The sequence below is a fragment of the Corythoichthys intestinalis genome, chromosome 9 (genome assembly GCF_030265065.1).
Source record: "Corythoichthys intestinalis isolate RoL2023-P3 chromosome 9, ASM3026506v1, whole genome shotgun sequence".
Taxonomy (NCBI): domain Eukaryota; kingdom Metazoa; phylum Chordata; class Actinopteri; order Syngnathiformes; family Syngnathidae; genus Corythoichthys; species Corythoichthys intestinalis.
The window spans coordinates 41,870,809-41,890,228 of NC_080403.1; the positions used below are offsets into that span (position 1 = coordinate 41,870,809).

At 39.7% G+C, this 19,420-nt stretch overlaps 2 protein-coding genes across 3 annotated transcripts in view; one reads left to right on the plus strand and one right to left on the minus strand.

Moving 5' to 3' along the window:
* Window positions 1-19,420, plus strand: part of LOC130921326 (low-density lipoprotein receptor-related protein 1-like) — a 338,897-nt gene that overhangs the window by 263,572 nt on the left and 55,905 nt on the right. For both annotated transcript variants that reach the window (XM_057845057.1, XM_057845058.1), the window contains exons 42-49: window positions 9,537-9,726; window positions 9,808-10,012; window positions 10,171-10,363; window positions 14,128-14,253; window positions 17,775-17,903; window positions 17,988-18,107; window positions 18,297-18,410; window positions 19,104-19,253. In XM_057845057.1, the coding sequence (XP_057701040.1) occupies window positions 9,537-9,726; window positions 9,808-10,012; window positions 10,171-10,363; window positions 14,128-14,253; window positions 17,775-17,903; window positions 17,988-18,107; window positions 18,297-18,410; window positions 19,104-19,253 (1,227 nt within the window). The remainder of the gene's footprint in view (window positions 1-9,536; window positions 9,727-9,807; window positions 10,013-10,170; window positions 10,364-14,127; window positions 14,254-17,774; window positions 17,904-17,987; window positions 18,108-18,296; window positions 18,411-19,103; window positions 19,254-19,420) is intronic.
* Window positions 1,228-14,228, minus strand: LOC130921328 (delta-type opioid receptor). The gene is made up of 2 exons (XM_057845062.1): window positions 14,117-14,228; window positions 1,228-2,621 (listed from the first exon to the last, which is right to left on the minus strand). The coding sequence occupies exon 2, from the start codon at window positions 2,212-2,214 to the stop codon at window positions 1,228-1,230; it is 987 nt and encodes a 328-aa protein (XP_057701045.1). The 5' UTR covers window positions 2,215-2,621; window positions 14,117-14,228.

Genomic DNA, 19,420 nt, shown 5'->3' on the forward strand with positions numbered 1-19,420 from the left:
TTTCAAAGTATCGGAATCGGCAAAAAATATCGGCCATGCTTGTTTTTAAATACATATATATTTTTTTTAATTAAATCGTTTTCTAATTGTATTTAACGTTACAGACATAATATGTTACACTCATCCAGAGTCTTTATTTTAGGCTTAAGGTAGGGTTATCAAAGTTATCCCGCTAACAATTAATGCATGCGCTGCACGACCCACTCAAGCATTGTTGCGCTCAATCTGTAATGGCGCCATTTTACCTATATAGAGAGATTAAAGGCAGTGTAAAATGAGTAGAGTGAATTTTGGCAGCCTTTGGAGCCTTTTTTTATTTGGCTAAAGCCTTATAATCCCTCTCCCTACGATTAGAAATATCATAGGAAGCAATGTGGGGAAGCAAGGTAGCATTTGATCTTTTTCTTAACACCTTGTTATTTCCCAACGCAGAGAAGATATATCAATTGGTAGCACTACGCACAGTCATGGTTCCACTTCCCATCATGCATTTGGACATGGCTACAGTATCATTTACTGAAAGCTCAACAAATACACTAGATGGCAATATTTAGTCACAATTTACAAAGTCACAAGTCTTTCTATCCGTGGATCCCTCTCACAGAAAGAATGTTAATAATGTAAATGCCATCTTGAGGATTTATTGTCATAATAAACAAATACAGTACTTATGTACTGTATGTTGAATGTATATATTCGGCCGAATTTTATTCATTTTTTTTCTTAATGCATTGCCAAAATGTATATGATCGGGAAAAATTATCGTGAATGATTGGTAATGAATCGGGAGCAAAAAAAAAAGCAATCTGATCATGAAATATCGGGATCGGCAGATACTCAAACTAAAACGATCGGGATTGGATCGGGAGCAAAAAAACATGATCGGAACAACCCTAGTTTTTATATTAGTAAGAATTGGAAAAAGGAACCAAGTGTATGGTTTTTGCAGAAACATAAGAACATAGAGACAAACAGAGGTTCTTTTACGAAATCTTAATATTCTTTTTGGCTGTTTTTAATGATTATGTAATATGCATGACCAAATCAAGGTTGTCTGTATTCCCATAAAGAAGACAGCATTCTTCACAACATGTTGCATAATACTCTGGAGTGCTTATTCATTGTTAGCAGATTTTCCAATGATTAATTGTAATTCCCAGTGGTGTTGATCTGCACAATGTTTGTGCATCCAAGGTGTCCGCTGAATAATCACTGTCAATCAGGCAGTCATCCCCCACCGGCTCTCTGCCCTTCTCTCTTAAACAACCTCAGCAAATCTTGTCTAAACCTTTGAGAGATGAGCACATAAAGAATGGGGTTTAACACCGTTGAAGCAATAGCCATTAGTCGTGCAAACACGCTGAACGGTCCATAACGTGGTGAGCTGCCAGTGGCTCCTGAGCTTTTGTCAGATAGCAAGGCCAGTGTTAGACCATAGGACGGTAGCCAGCACAGAGTAAAGGCCACCACCAGCAATGCTGATGTCTGGGTTACCTTGCTCTGGTAACGTTCAACCTGTGGAGCCTGAACAGCATTCCGAGTCTTCCACAGGAACAAGTAGATGTTGCCATATGCGATGGCGATGGTGACCAGGGGAAGCAAAAAAGCCACCAAAAAGTGGACTAATCCATATATGAGCTGATCTCTGTGGTACAGGAATGCGAAGCAAGCAAGGCCGTCGGGGTTGTTGGGTTGGGGTCCCACAAAACGAAACACTAACTGGGGTGTCGCCAGGCAGCAGGCCGGGATCCAAAGAAGCGCGGCTGTGATGACTACGTGGCGTGGAGAGAGGAAGCGGTAAGCTTTTGCTGGGTGCACTACTGTCACGTAGCGCGACACCGCGAGGGTGGACAACGTGAAGGCACTGGCTGATGCGCAGGCCGATCCCAAAAAGCCCGCTAGACGACATAGGAAGTCCCCGAAAGGCCATCGCTGCATGGCGATGGCGATTGTGTGGAAGGGAAGCATGGCGAGTAGAAGAAGATCTGCAAAGCTCAGAGCCAGCAGCAGGATGTCTGTACCTGTTCCTGTCCGAGACATCCGCATTCTGCTCCTCTTACTTAGGATCACAATCACTATGGTGTGGCCTCCTACGCCCAATATCAGGATGAGAATGTCAAATACAGGGACAAGGATTTGTTCCACGTTGCCGGCCCCATCGTCACTGCTGTTGTTTAGCTGATCTCCGACCCATTCAGAATTATACAGCAGCATTTTTATTTCTTCACTTTAGTCTTTCAATTGTGCTGCCACTGCAGTTGTGCTTCAGGTGCTCATAAACAGCAGATAAGATGAGTGGAAATGATTGCTCACATTGTTGGTGAATGACGTTTCAAGCAGGAAAAGAATAACAATTTCCAACAATTTCTTCAAGCATCGTTGCTAAAACACCACAATGAGCCTGATACTGTTGTTAAAAAGAATACACGCATTCAAAGAAGTTCATGATTGTCTTTTCAGATTGAAAAAAATCAATCCTTCATGGGAAATATATCCTAGTTTCTAAATATTCCAGTTTGTTTCGTTTCTCATCACCTCACGACATCTTGACCAGGTTGGTTGTCAGCCATCCATAATCAGCCGTTGCTGTACCACAAAGGAGGGCTCCTCTTGAGAATCGGCTGGTGGCAAGGAAGGGAGAGAAATGTTGAATAGCTTTACAGCAAGGCGGGATGAAGTCGAGTCACTGGCAGGTGAACTCTGGACCGAATTTTACAGAGCTGGACAGGGATTGGCTGGCCTGCTTGCTGTGGGTTGTCCCTCTGAGGCCTAATATAGTTTTCCCAGATCCTGTTGCTTCTAGTCAGTGCCCAAAAAGGATACAATTGTTTATGTTTTTGTACACATATGGCTGAAAAATAAGACAAGATTATATGAGGTGAAAAAGTTAACTTGAATCCCATCTATGTAAACATATCATTAAATCTGACTGAAGATCACAACCTTAAGTACAGTCATGCAATTTAATAAGATGCAGTAAACATTATTAATTGTAGCTTGTGGAATGCAATTGCACTGCATCAAAGGCAGATTTTTTTCTTCTTCGCTTTTTTCCCCCCTTTTGTTTCTCATTAGCCAGTGAAAGTGAAGGGACTCTTGCACAGTCGGTCTCTGGTTGTATATGTGAAAAATATAGAGAAACAGAGTTACTTATTGTATGCTATCAGAAATCTGGGTAATTATTGACTGCTGATAACAAACACTGACCAGCTAGCACGTTTGCGTTAAATACAGCAGTATGAAAAAGTATCTGAACCTTTTGGAATATCTCACTTTTTTGCATAAAATCACCATCAAATGTGATCTGATCTTTGACAAAATCACACACATGTAAAACCGGTGTCTGTTTAAAAACCTACTAAAACCACCCAAACATGTATAGGTTTTCATATTTTAATGAGGATAGCATGCAAATAATGACAGTAGGGGAAAAAAATAAATAAGTGAACCGTCTGCCTAAGGAGACTTGAAGAGAAATTGAAACCAATTTTTACCAAACAATTTAAGTCAGGTATGTGCCCAACCACTGATGAGTGGTTTAAAGTTGCCCTGCCCCCTGGAAAGAATTGGTTTGATGTTGAAGCATTGTCTGATTGGCATCATGGCTCAGTCAAAACAGCTGTTTGAAGACCTGCGATCAAGGATTTTTGATTTGTATAAAAACATGGAAGAGATACAAAACCATTTCTGAAAGTCTGGATGTTCATCAATCCACATTCAGAGAAGTTGTCTACAAATGGAGAGAGTTTGGAACTGTTGCTTCTCTCCCAAGGAGTGGCCGTCCACCAAAGATGACACCAAGAGTTCAGCACAGAATACTCAGAGAGGTAAAAAAACAACCGTAGCGTGTCGGCTAAAGACTTACAGAAATCACTGGCACAGTCCAATATCTCTGTGCACACATCAACTATATGTAAAACTATGGCCAAGAATGGTGTTCATGGGAGGACTCCACTGAGGAAGCCACTGCTGTCTAAAAAAAACATTGTTGCTCGTTTAATGTTCGCAAAAAGGCACTTGAACACTCCACAGTAGTTTTGGCAGAATATTCTGTAGACTGATGAAATCAAAGTTGAATTGTTTTGGAATAACACACAACGTCATGTGTGGAGGAAAAATGGAACAGCTCACCAAAATCAACACCTCGTCCAGACCGTGAAGCATGGTGGAGGGAGCATCATGTTTTGGGGCTGTTTTGCTACATCAGGGCCTGGACAACTTGCAATCATTAATGGAAGAATGAATTCAAAAGTTTATCAGGGTGTTTTGCAGGAAAACCTCAGGCCATCTGTCAGACAGTTGAAGCTAAAAAGAGGATGGATGCTGCAACAAGACAATGAACCAAAACATAGAAGTAAATCAGTACTTCAGAATGGTTTCAGAAGAACAAAATACACGTTCTGAAGTGGCCAAGTCAAAGTCCAGACTTGAACCCCATTGAGATGCCGTGGCATGACCTAAAGACAGCGATTCATGCCATACATCCCAGGAATCTGACTGAACTACAGCAGTTTTGTAAAGAACAATGGGCCAAGATTAGTCCTGACTGATGTGCTAGACTGATCTGCAGCTACAGGAAGGGTCTGGTTGAAGTTATTGCTGCCAAAGAGGGGGCCACAAAATATTAAATGTGAAGGTTCACCTACCTATTTTTCCCCTTCTGTCATTGTTTGCGTACTTTCCTCATTAAAATATGAAAACCTATAAATATTTGGGTGATTTTAGTTAAAGCAGACACTGTTTTTTTCATCTGTGTAATTTTGATAAAGATCAGATCACATTTGATGGTGATTTTATGCAGAAATGTGAAAAAATTCCGAAAGGTTCAGAAACTTTTCATACCACTGTAAGTTTCAATGTAGACATTCTTTTGACAACATTACGTAAAAATGTGATACGCCTTTGTGCGTTTCATTGTGGAGATAAACCTCAAGTGGAGAGCAATAATTTAAGGAGATAAAAGCAGGCCAATTGATTTGCTCCGAGTGGGTGGAAATGCCTTCACTTGGCTCTCTAGTGGCTCACCAGAGACAAATGTTGATTCACGTCCATGCCATTGCGCCGCAGATATTGAGCTTTAGTGTTAAGTTCTCACATAGTAGTGAACCTTGCAGTCTGGCCACTGCTGTTAAACGATAGCAGCCCCGGAAAGGCAGTTTCAGTCAATACACCCTCACTGTTTGGGTCAATAAGCAAGATGAGTATTAGCTGTCGTGGTTAATATGACACGCTGATGTTTGCAAATGCAGTACACAAATAGGATATTGTGTTCCTCTATCAAACATATAGATAATAGAAATACTAGAAATAGAAAGGTTGACTTTTTCTTCGATCTTGAGGAGGTTTTGCTTAGATAAATAATATGCAGCTCGGTAACAGTTGTTGTGACCTTTTTAGTGAGTGAATTGTTGCAGAAAAGATGTGAGTCACACGGTTTATGTGAAGCTGGCTCTTCCACTCTGTCGCCTTTTACTTCAGTATGTGGATGGAATGCTTCCTTTCCTTCATCCATTATCTGTATTTATGCTTCATCTTATCTCTTATTTGCAGTTGTGTTTATATGTGGACAAATGGTGGGAGAACAACAATGTTCTCTGGTGCACGTGTTCTTAATTAGCAATGAACAGCAAATTTATACCATGCAATGTTCTGTGATGCACGTGTTCTAATTAGCAGTGAACAGCCCATTGATAACCTCTAACATAGCAACTGTAAGCGACTCAATTGCTTATTTGAATGGAAATTTGTTTTTTCTTAAAGTGCGTACGACAGGAGAAAAAAAGTCTTAAATAGGATTATTATGTCAATTAGAATCATATTTTGAGACGATTCGACTATATACAACAATTTAGAAAAGCGCAGATGACGAGAAATTAATCTTTTAATCTCTAGCGTCCCCAACAGGGGGATGACGTCAGCGGAGTCACGATTTCATCTGATTTAGTATGCAGCCCATTGGTCACAACGAGGAAAACACGACGAAGAGAGCCGCAATATGTCATTGTTTCAGTCTCTCTACTCCAATATTTTTACAGGATATTCTTTTTATCCATATATTTTTCCCCAATAGCTAAATAAATGGCTTGAGAAGGACCAGTCAGCCCATTGAGGGGGAATTATTCAGAACGAGGAAAACGCGACGAAGAGAGCTGCAAAATGTCATTGTTTCAGTCTCTCTGCTTCAATTTTTTTTTTTTTACAGGATATTCTTTTTATCCAAGTATTTTTCCCCAATTGCTAATTAAATGGCATGGTCATGACAAATAACAGTCTTGTGCTAAATGGAGTATGAAATAATAAAAATGCATTTATTCAGGACGACATGGCAAAATTACTCCATAATGGTCAAAACTGTCGACTTCACCTTTACTGTCGCACCACTCGAACGATATTTTAGGACACCTAAATTGGGCTTATGTCATTTCCCTTCCCTGGCTTCGGAGAATGTAAACAAACCAAGAGGCCTGACAGCTAGCCGACATGCTAACCCGAACCGACTGATGTTTCAAAGTCTTCGAAGCGGAAAATCACACATAACTAGCCCGGATCATTTACATGACGACTGGGTTGTCGATTCTCTTTGCCGATTGGCAAGCCGCCCGGCGGAGAGCAATTTACCGCTCGTTCCCCAGAGGAGGGCGGCTGCAGTTGTTGTGCAGCTAATGTGTATGAGGAGAGCTTTTTACATGCCTATCCATGATCAAACGTAAGTAGTCCTTTATTTAAACAAAGTTTGTAGTTTTTACTTTGTAATCGCTGTATTCACGGCTATTTTTAAAACAAACTTGCAATTTCTGATCGGGTGGAAAATTTGACAGAACTCCGGGCACACCAAAATGGCAAAAGCCGAGTATAGTGCTCGCCCAGCGGGGGGATGTGCGACAAGCCGCTGGTTGTTGGCCAAGGGGACAAGGAGCATGTCAGCCACAAAATGCAAGCCACCTCCGTATTAAAATGATCCCAGTATTTGATATAACAAAACACGATGTTTACTCACTTCCTCGTAAGTCCCATGGTCCCACAGTAGTATGGCTTGTTTTGGCCAATATCCACCGGTGAATGGGAACCTTTTGAAACTCCAAAAAGGCGCACACGCTGTTTGGCTGGCGTGATGTGAAAAATAAACGTATTAATCCGCATAATCAGCTGAATCCTTAGTCCTTCTCATACAACAGTACGGCTGTATAGTGAAGAGGAGTCCTTCCTCCGTACACGTCACAGCGCCCTCTTTCTCAACTCGAGAATGTTGCTGGAAGTCACTCATTTTCATGGCGCGGGATTAAAAAAACGAAATATAGCGATCGCTTCCAAACACATCCAAGCGGTCCATATTATTCGGGAGCATAAAATACCATGTGTATTATGAAATAAACATGCTTTTTCGTGTCACAGGCACTTTAAATGTGCAGGCATACAATAGCCATGCCCACACTGGTGCTTAACTCGTAGGGGACAGGGTTCTTGGGCACACAACAGATAAAGGACAAGGAGAGATGGCAGCATTAATCACACATAGACACACTGAAGAAATTGCTGTGAATCGTTGCATATTTGAGCTTCAATTGTATCGATGAAGAATTTTTTATTTCAACCTAGCCATCATCTCTTCATTGAAACTCAACAATGTATTAGGGGTGCAGCTATAGATGATTTTAGTACTCGATTAATCTACCAACTAGTCAGTTCAAATAATCGAGTAATCGGATTAGGGACATTTAATGCATAAATGCATACATTTTAGGACATTAGGAGATAGTGCTAACAATTAATGGTGTAACGGTACATGTAGTAGTACTGAACCGTTTCGGTACGTGGTGCTCGGTTCGGAACGGACGCGTACCGAACGAGTTTCTGACATAATATAACCCTTACTTTTCGAGGCTGTGAGTCGATCGGGTTACAGTTTCTTTGTGTAGATTATATTTACTCCGTCTTCTCTACTATAATGAGGACCAACACGGTAGGACAGTATAACCCATAAATGTCAACGGCGTGACAACGCGGCTGCCGCAAGAACACAGTGAAACGCGGGCGTTAGAGTTAATCAGCCAATGCACACCAGTCGCAGTGCGGCCCCGTGTTAGATGAGTCCCAGAAGCGGCTCAACGCGACGCACACGAAAAGAACGGCAGAGTTTATTATTTGACACAAGACGCGGCCCTCCTGCGTCAATACTACTACCGTTAGCTAGGATCTGGCAGACCGGAAGTCACTCGTGTAAAAATACGGTGGATCCGGTCGATTTTCAAACTAATATGCATTCGTAACCTACTTTTTGAGTCCATCAGATCTCTTGAGCGGTAGATCGGGGCACAGTTGACTTGTCTTTGTTGATTTACTGCTGTCTTCTCTGCTATAATAATAACCAACACGGCCCCGTGTTCAATACAAAACCCTCCTACCACAACAAAACAAGTAGGAACTAATATTCACATAGGAACTAAAGTTATACAACATATAATATAAAATATAATTGAATACTACATCACATATGTAAAATATAAACACATAATAAAATAAATAATAGCCCATTTAAATAAAATAAATTGAAATGAGCTAAAACACCTGTAATTAAATAAGAATAATACACACATCCTGCTTACACAGTTAAATTTATTTCTGTGTGGCGCTTTAACTTGAGAAAATCCACCAATAAAGCTTTTGAAAACCGTTCATGAGGAAAAAAAATGTTTCATTGAGGCATTTCATTTGTAAAATACATGTTAAAATCTTTGTCATTGGGATTGCTTTTCTCTTTAGCACAGGGCTTCTTTTTTCTTCTTTCTTTCAGAAAGAAAGCTGACCAATACGCGGCATCTGAAAGGCAAATTGTTGTTGGATTATCTTTAAATACCCGCTACTTTTTGAGCAGAATTCTAGCTTTGTATAGGCTAATGTTCCTATTGTTGAAAGCAGAAAAGTGTGTAATAAACAACTAGCACATTTATATTTTGCATTTTGTTTTCTTACTGTACCGAAAATGAACCGAACCGTGACCTCAAAACCGAGGTACGTACCGAACCGAGATTTTTGTGTACTGTGACACTCCAACTAACTACTCATACAATCAGAAAATATCACACATTGTGAACTTGTGACGGAAACTATGGCAAATTTTCATCTCGTCTTGTCAGACGACAACTGTATGGGGTCAGATTAGTCTCATAAGTACACGTACACATTTAACAGGAAACACACACGTATTGTGGGATAATCTGACCCCATACAACTGGCATCTATCTCATTATGTTCGAGTCTCCCAAGACACGTTTTCAATGCGTCATCATCATGAAAAAAAATGTTTGTTGTTGAACTATTTTCGTTATCGTCATCGTTGACAAAAACAACACTGGTAGCAGGGGAACACTGTACTCAAAACACAGATGTATTTAACATATACAGTAATGTTATTTTGTTAACATTTCATCACAGTGCCTTATGCTGAATGAGATGAGAAGCGTGCTTGTAATGCAACCCCCCCGTGGTTAGTTGCCCTTTTAATCAATTTACTCTCTCCACGTTTGCTGTTTTTCTAGATGTTGGCTCAGTAGAGGGTCTAGCATACCACCGTGGCTGGGATATGCTGTACTGGACCAGCTACACCACCTCAACCATCACTCGTCACACTGTGGATCAGAGTCGTTGGGGGGCTGTTGACCGGCACACAGTGGTCACCATGTCAGGAGATGACCACCCCAGAGCCTTCGTTCTTGATGAGTGCCAGAGGTTGCGTTCTTATACCTTTCTGTGACAAAACCTTATTTTCCTTTTTGCGTGTGGTTTATTTTCCTATTTTATTCCACACAGCTTGATGTTCTGGACCAATTGGAACGAGCAGTCTCCTAGTATTATGCGTGCAACTCTCACTGGTTCCAATGTGATTGTTATCATTGGCACTGACATCCGAACCCCCAACGGCTTAGCCATTGACCACCGGGCTGAAAAGCTTTACTTCTCTGACGCCACCCTGGACAAGATCGAGCGCTGCGAGTACGATGGCAGCAAACGTCATGTGAGTGCGTTGCTCACTATGCTCGGCATGCTAGACCACAATGGCAATATTTATACACGGCGTGGTTTTTTGTTTGCGAGTGGTTTGTTTGTCTTTTCCGAGATTGGAATTTCCTGAATTTGAAAAAAACATGAGTATGACTGTGCTCCCCCCTGCAGGTGGTACTGAAGAATGAACCGGTGCATCCATTCGGCCTAGCAGTATATGGCGACTATATCTTTTGGACGGACTGGGTCAGAAGAGCTGTGCTTCGGGCTGACAAATACACAGGAGGAGACATGAAGGTTCTGCGTGCTGATATACCTCAGCAGCCAATGGGAATCACCGCCGTGGCCAACGACACAAATAGCTGTGAGTTTTTCCTCTTCTGTAAAAATGTGACAATGTTTTTTCAAAGTCAGTCTATTTTAGTGATCTGAATTCACTCTCCCTTTAATGGAATGCAGCCAAAGACACGCAAGGTTGTAAAAGTAAGCCTCTCGTGCAGTAGTTGGCCTGAGTGACGTTACGCTTCTAGCATTGGCTCACTTCCCAGACCCCATTCACAATCGCACTGTGATTGCCCGTCGATCAGTCCTGGGTGTAATAGCTTTGCCTAAAGTCTTCAAGGATTGGCTTTACTTCCTATTAGAATCCTAAAATATACAGTTACTTGTAGGGATGTCCCTGTTCTAATCACGTAATCGGAAATCAAGCCAATCGCACCATTTTTCAGAGGATCGGTATCGAGTGAAAAGGATCGGGTTTTCAATTAAATAAAATATATACAGGTAGTCCCCAGTTTACTAACGTGTTACGTTCCAGCGCTGGCGATGGAACCTGGATTTCCGCATCAGTCGGAATTAACCATTTAAATACCTCTAAAATTTTTTTTATTTTTTTTTAACTATCCAAAAGCATGTACAGTGTCTCACAAAAGTGAGTACACCCCTCGCATTTCTGCAGATATTTAAGTATATCTTTTCATTGGACAACACTGACAAAATGCCACTTTGACACAATGAAAAGTAGTCTGTGTGCCGCTTACATAATAGAGTTAATTTATTTTTCCCCTCAAAATATAGCCAATAATGTCTAAACCCCGGGAACAAAAGTGAGTAGACCCCTTTGAAAAAACGTACACCCCTAAATGTCCAAATTGAGTACTGCTTGTCATTTTCCCTCCAAAATGGCATGTGAATCATTACAGGAGTGCTGTCAGCATTGCTGCAGGGATTGAAGGGGGGGGGGGGGGGTCAGCCTGTTAGTGCTCAGACCATACGCCGCACTCTACATCAAATTGGTGTGCATGGCTGTCACCCTAGGAGGAAGCCTCTTCTGAAGATGGTACACAAGAAAGCAGCCCGTCTCATCAGACCATAGGACATGGTTCCAGTAATCCATGTGCTTTGTTGACATGTCTTCAGCAAACTGTTTGCGGGCACAAGAAAGCCGCAAAGCCACTTCGCAACACTTAGCAAAGCCAAGAAAGCTCTGGGGTGACAGCCATGCACACAAATTTGATGTAGAGTGCGGCGTATGGTCTGAGCACTAACAGGTGACCCACTACCTCTTCAATCTCTGCAGCAATGCTGACAGCGCTCCTGTAACGCGTCACATGACATTTTGGAGGGAAAATGATAAGCGGTACTCAATTTGGACATTTAGGGATATACGTTTTTTCAAAGGGGTGTACTCACTTTTGTTCCCAGGGGTTTAGATATTAATGGCTATACTATGAGTTATTTTGAGGGGAAAATAAATTAACTCTATTATATAAGCTGCACACAAACTACTTTTCATTTTGTCAAAGTGTCATTTTGTCAGTGTTGTCCCATGAAAAGAAATACTTAAATATCTGCAGAAATGCAAGGGGTGTTCTCACTTTTGTGATACACTGTATTATACGTCATTGTACGGTCCTCACCAAGACGTTGGAGCTAAGTCCGAGCTACACAGCAAGCTAAGCTCCGCAATGGCAATGTCAGACGTCCGTGTGGTTTGCTGACTTTATTCAGCTGCTCATGACATCAACACTTGCAGAATGAAACTAAAATAAAATTAAAATAAATCAGTCTCATCTTCAATAACAGCAAATGAAATTTGTGTTTACAAGTAGCTGCTGATACACTAATAACAAACGATTAGCATGTATCAGTTAACGCCTGCACATCATCAAAAACAATCACATAAGCTCGCCCCAAGTATTCGACCATAATTGAAAACAACAGTACAAAAAGGGTTATATACAGTCGTCGCCTCTGGATGCTTCACAAGCAACAAATGTGCGCGCAGGCTGTCACCTCTGTCACTCGGCTGCGCTCTTCCTCATATGTGCGTGACACTGCGTGTGTGGGATGGGCGGTGTGTAAACTCTCGCGTGCAGAAGTTAGGGGTGTGCCATCTTAGGCATGCAACGATTCGATGATTGAACGGTGATCACGGGATTGACGATGATCATGATTATCGACGCATCATACATTATTAATTAATAAAGTAGCCAAACAAAGTTACGTCCATTATTTATTTAAAATGTCCTAATGATTCAACAGGAGCAATGGAAACGTGCCCACACAACAAAAAGCTGCCCTTAAGCTGCTTTTCTTTGTGAAAGTGCAAAAACATTTACCATTTCAAAGGCAGAACTTATTTCTCAACATGTTTATACAACAAAACTGACCTTAAGCTGCTCTTTTTCACAAGAAGGTGCAAAAACATGAGCTGTTTCAAAGGCAGTAGTTATTTCTCTCAACAATACAATACAATTTACAATGGTGGAACGAATTCCACACTTTCAGGAAACAAACAAAGTGCCTTTCGAGATAAGACTACTGTATATTTCACCAATATACATTGTTTTCACAGATTTCTGTACTTTTAGCATGTTTGTAGTGTTACCGTTGTACTTAATCCTGGTTTTATACGTTCTGCTTTTGGAATAACTTTTTATACAACAACGCACAAATCGACACGTTAGTGAATTCGCTGATTAGCATAGCGCTCAGCGCTAACTAGTAATATCTCAAAAACAACTACAATGAAGGCTAAACGGTACAAGAAGGTTTGTGTACTCACCTCTTACAGACGCACACGGGACTTAGCAACACACTAGGGACATTTTCCAATCAACACGACATGAACCTACTGCTGGACAACTGAAAGGCAAAGAGCAACGAACTATTTCTCTTCCCCTCTCGCTCTAAAAAATAACTTGCGCAAGGAAAAGGACCAAACCACAACCCGATGCTTGCCTGTCTCATACACAAATGCATTTTCGAGTCTTTTGAACAGGATTAACCCTTTATTGCCAAATGTATCACTTTTGATACAACGAGCGTTTATTACACAGATTCATTTTGACTTTTCTTTTTACAAATTTAGGACCTTATTTTTCAAATTTTGGGATTCTGATGATTGCTTCATGTTGCAGGTATTTAAGGGGTAAATTTCTCGCTCAGTAACTTCCGCTGCAGCAATCTTAACCTTGTGCACCCCTTTAGGTGTCCGGGGTGCAGACGTGTTTTGAATCTCGTTCTGCTAGCAGCGGGCTCTCATTAAGTTATTTGGGAAAAATCGTTTTTGAGCATTTATGAATCGTGATCGAATCGTCACGTTTCAAATCTCGATGAATCTAATAATTGATTTTTTGGCACACCATTAGCGGTAGTACATCCTGCTGTATGCTTCCTGTGCCAAAATAAAAGCATGCATCAAAAAACAAAAGTCAACATTTAAAAAAACGACGAGACAGGAGTCGTAAAGTCGAAATCATAGTTGTATATGCCGCAATACCCTCGGAAAAAGCGAAAGAGAAAGTACTGTAAATATTACAGTACTGTAACATTTTTGGAACTTTTGTTTAAAAAAAAAAAAATCTGTGTCAGATCGGGACTTGGTATCGGCAGATTCTCGAAATCAGGTGACTCGAATTCGGGTGCAAAAATATGCGATCGTGACATACCTAGTTACTTCTGTTTGTATGTGTAACAAGTATTTCCATTTAGCAGCATACAGTTGACTTACTATTGTGATGGGAAAATTGAATCATTGAAAAGGCATTGCTAACATAAGCATGTGTGTTGAAATATGAAGATTTAGGATAAATAACCTTTATAACGTTCTTACCCTTTGCACAGGTGAATTCTCTCTCTGTCGTGTTAACAATGGAGGATGCCATGACCTGTGTCTGCTGACTTCCGAAGGGAGGGTCAATTGCAGTTGTCGTGGTGACAGGAAGCTTTTGGAGGACAATACTTGCATTGGTACAGTACAGCAAAGAGTTTTATTGAATGCCAAGATATTATAGATTAACGGAAGAAAGGAGTTACAGATCCTTTTAGCCTCGTATATTTATTCATGCCTAAACCCTTATTATTTTCCTTTTCAAAAAGTGTGTCTCATACGTTCGATTAAGTCTTAGAATTTTACAGGTCTTTTTGCAGAATGTCATTTCAAAAAGTGAAGCCAGTGAGTCTGATAGTAGATAAAGGTCGGAAATTGGGCCTCTTTCTCCAAACATATTTAAAGGAGTTCTCGGGTGGCTGAATAAAAGGTTTCAAACATTCTTTTATCAAAGGGCTCACAAAATAAAGACCTAACATCCACTCGTCATACTCTGTTTTAAGAGGGTCATTCAGTGTTACATAGCTGACTGGCTTTGAATTTATTTACCATGACTAATGCGGATGAAGCTTGGGTGTTGTCATGAAGGCTATTCAGTGTTGCCAACTTTTCAAGGTTCTTTTTTTTCTTTTTACATCAAGTACTTCCTTCAAAATGGCTTGGCTTTCCAAAATACCACCATAATCACAACAGAGAAATAGACTAAAAAACTCCATTGGGAGGGACGGTTCAAAAACCATCGAATATACGGTAAAATAATTGCAGTTGCCAGAATTGGACTGTAAACGACAGCAACAAACAAACAGAACATTTTTTTAAATTAACAAAAAACTACTGTACTGTCAAGTAAACTACATTTTAACTTGTTTACAGCAAACAACACTAAAAAGTATGTTATGTGTAGCAGGACGGATGGTGATGTCACTGTGCTTTCTCTATTATTCTCTCCTCTCTCAAACATGGATTTGAACACACGCAATCACTGTGGCAGTAAAAGGTGCTGACTATTAAGCTAGCAGCCCAGTCTAGCTTGAATTGTCAGTACACTCATTTAGTTTCTCGGGCAGTTAGGTTACCTTTAAGATGAACAACACTTCGATGAAACGGTTTTTAGTGGCTCAGTAGTCAGCACGCTCCACATCCACAATGACAGTGTGGGTTCGAATTCCGGTTGGTAGGGAGTAGGCATGTGCCAGTATCAGATTTTGACTGTATGATCACCTCAAGCAAAAAATACAAAATACCAAATACGGTATTGCAATTATAGCTCTAAAATGTTTTATTTTGAGATGTATGGTTTAGAAAAAAATGTCCATTCCATTGAACACGATTTTTTTTTTCACAACATATTTGCAATTTGGAACATCAACAGGAATATAATGTTAAAATAGATAAAGTAACAAAAAATAAATAACTGAAATATTTTAAATAAAATTGAAATAAATAGAAATGATAGACTAAACCCACAGCCACAGCTCAAGTTGCTAAACATTAGAACAAGAACAAAAAAAGAAGAAAAAAATTGACTTAAATCAATTTGATCATATATTGTTTATGTAAAACACATACCAGTACTACAATTAATATTAATTAGTTGAAGATCAATGAATGGAGTGAGCGTAAGAAACAGAGCGCGTGCGTATGACTTGTATCATTATTTACACATTATACACACACCCACACACCTTCTCTCAACAAAGAAAGTCACCAGAGAGAAAAAAAACCCAAAGGCTGCATTATGAAAATGTTATTTTGAACAGATATTCACAATAACGGAAGACGTTACAAAAGCAGGCTAATGGCAAGGGGAAACTAGTTAGCCGTCTTGGCATGCTAACTAGCCATGTTATCTGCCTCAACAAAAAGCTTACGTTATAATATTGATTTTACCATTACTAGACAAACTAAACACGCTGCCGTGAACTCTCGTGGCTGGCGGGAAACGTTCATGACAGAGTTTACTTACATTAAATTTTGTGTAAAGTGACGGATGATTGTCACGTAAATGTGAAATCATGTTGGAGATCATGCTGTCCTTCCTCCTCTAAGCCGCGGCCGTCTGTTTCTTTTCGGTAGCCGAAGTACTCCCATACTAGCGACTTTTGTCTTTTTTGAGGGGAAGAAAAGCTCAGGTGTAGTGTCACCGACAGACACAGGACAATGCAAAAACCAGAGGGGGACGGTTGAGCCCTGCTGCTCCAAGCCACGGATTTCTCGCAGCATTTGTGGACATAAAAAATAGCTAATACCGTATTACGGTTTGACGGAAAATTTTAGTGGTTCTGAAACCGTGACGTTTTCATACCACAGTAAACCTTGAAACTGTAATTGGCACATGCCGAGGAGGAGAAAAGCAGCGCAGTGATCTCACTACCACCATCAACCCATTACATGAGAAATAATAATGAAAATTGCAATATTTTTTTTCTACCATGATTTTCAGTCAACACAAAAATCTGTGAAATTTATGGTTACCGGCGCACTAAACCGTTTTTTCATGTATTTAACTTTTTCCTTGTTATTTTTCTTATACGGTAATTATTATTATAGTTCATTTATTCATTTTTTTAATCAACATATTTTTTACTGCATAGATTTACTCAAATACAAAGAACTTGAAAGCTGTCAAACATATCTTAAATCTACCGAATTACCGTGTTGGCCCGAATATAAGACGGCACTGATTATAAGACGACCCCCTCTTTTTAAGACTCAAGTTTGAAAAAAAGACTTTTTGAACACCAAATAAATTTTAATACAGAAAATAATTACAGTTCATCCGAAACAAATGATTATAACAATATATTTGAGATGTTATTTTGTCTCATTCAAATCTTAATATCTGAACTTTTAAATATGTAAACTAAAGTGCAATCACATTAGTAAATGAATGGCTTCTGGTTTTTGAAATGTAAATAAACCAATCTATTGTGATAAAACAACAAAATTGCAATAACTGCATTAACCATCAAAGTGAAGTCTAACTGTAGTCTTGAAACAAATCTGAATAAGGAAAAACACTGCAAGAAAATAATGCAAAAAGTAGCTGAGATCTGTAATGACAGAACATCGCTTCAATTATCTCTGGCGCCATCTAGCGTCGTGAATGGGGAGAGTAGCTGAGCTGTGTCATGACAGAAAATCGCTTCAATGATATCTGGCGCCATCTAGCGTCGTGAATGAGTATAATGTCTAGACCGCGAATATAAGACGACACCTTCTTTTTCAGTCTTATTTCAATGTAAAAAACACCTTCTCATATTCGGGCCAATACGGTACTCTCTAAAGGTAATCATAATACTCTTAAATCTACTAATTTGTTTCTTAAAAGTGATCCAAATACTCCTTTCAGAACACAAGTTCACTCCTCTACATCTGAACTCCAAATGAATCACATGAGCTTGACCTCAAACTCCTTAATTAATTATTCTTGTAAATAAGTGTAGCGGCTCTGTGTATTTGGCGCATAAACAATTCGGAAAATTACAAAAAGACAGGCATACTTTCAGATTTAGCCAATTTACATAAAGTTCATCCAAGAGGCCCAATTATTTGCATACATACAATTTAAAAGATATTTTTTTCATGATGTGTCTCCTGCTTTAAAATGTGGTTGAATAAACATTAAAAAATAAACTGCATTCTTTTTTCCCACTCCAAGCTTTGAACACCACATGCAATCCCATCGATGAGTTCGAGTGTGGAAATGGAGATTGTGTGAACTATACACTGACTTGTGATGGCATGGCCCACTGCAAAGACAAGTCGGATGAGAAGCAGTCATACTGTGGTGAGGAGAAACTCCAAACTCTGCTAAACCCCAATATATTTGTTTCATTTTTCATTATATATCAACTGCTGATTTGTGTTCTAGGCAACCGTGTATGCAAGAAAGGCTTCAGGCGTTGTGTCAATGGACGCTGTGTGGGGCATCACTCATGGTGTAATGGACAGGATGATTGTGGAGACAATTCTGATGAGCTCTTCTGCAATAGTAAACCAATTACATCTCATTCATCCCTTTTATCGATTTTTGTAAATTTCTATGATTTGTGCTATTGTACTATTACTGCTAATGACCAATGTAGTAGTGAACAGTCAGGTTCACTATACAGTCTTCTTTCAAAAATGAAAAGATGTTATGTACAGGCTCAATCTGATTTGACGTGTTTGTACTTGTCAGCCACACTCTGCTCAGCTGAGCAGTTCCAATGCAGAGATGGAAGCTGCATCACAAACTCCAGCAAGTGTGACCAAAAAGTGGACTGTGAGGATGCCAGTGATGAAATGAACTGCAGTAAGTTAGTTAAAAGTCTGATGTATGCTGTATTGGCCCGAATATAAGACTGTGTTTTTTGCATTGAAATCAGACTGAAAAAGAGGGGGTCGTCTTATATTCGCGGTCTAGACATTATTCCCATTCACGACGCTAGATGGCGCCAGATATCATTGAAGCGATGTTCTGTCATGACAGATCTCAGCTACACTGAAGTTTAACCAGTTTGCATTATTTTATTGCAATGTTTTTCCTTATTCAGATTTGTTTCAAGACTACAGTTAGACTTCACTTTGATGGTTAATGGTTATTGGAATTTTGTTGTTTTATCACAATAGATTGGTTTATTTACATTTCAAAAACCAGAAGCCATTCATTTACGAATGTCATTGCACTTTAGTTTACATATTTGAATGTTCAGATATTAAGATTTGAATGAGGCAAAATAACATGCTTTTTCTCTCAAATAGATTGTTATAATCATTTGTTTCGGATGTACTGTAATTATTTTCTGTATAAAAATGAATTTGGTGTTCAAAAAGTCCTTTTTCAAACTTGAGTCTTGAAAAAGAGGGGGACGTCTTATAATCAGGGCCGTCTTATACTCGGGCCAATACGGTAATAAAGATTAATATTAATAAGTGGAATTGAATGCTAAAGCGCGATGATGCTGTGCTGTAAAGTAATTTGTGTTTCTCTCGCTGTTTTTTAAAGCCGCCACTGACTGTTCCAGTTATTTCCGTCTGGGAGTGAAGGGAGTGACATTTCAGAAATGCGAGTTCACCACCCTTTGCTATGACCCCGCATGGCAATGTGACGGGGCTAACGACTGTGGAGACTTTTCTGACGAGAGAAATTGCCCAGGTTCTGCAGTACACATTGATTTTCCCTGAATGGGAATGTCATATGAAAGCTTATTTTTCACCTTAGCTTGACGTCCAATCTCAAAAACAAGAAATCATTTACTTGAAAAGAAAACCCTTTGAAATTACATTTCTCATGTCCTCAATAATAATCACCTTCAATCGAAT

What these genes read in the sequence shown, in the direction of transcription:
- LOC130921328 (XM_057845062.1), bottom strand. Translation starts at nt 2,214, where the DNA reads ATGCTGCTGTATAATTCTGAATGGGTCGGAGATCAGCTAAACAACAGC.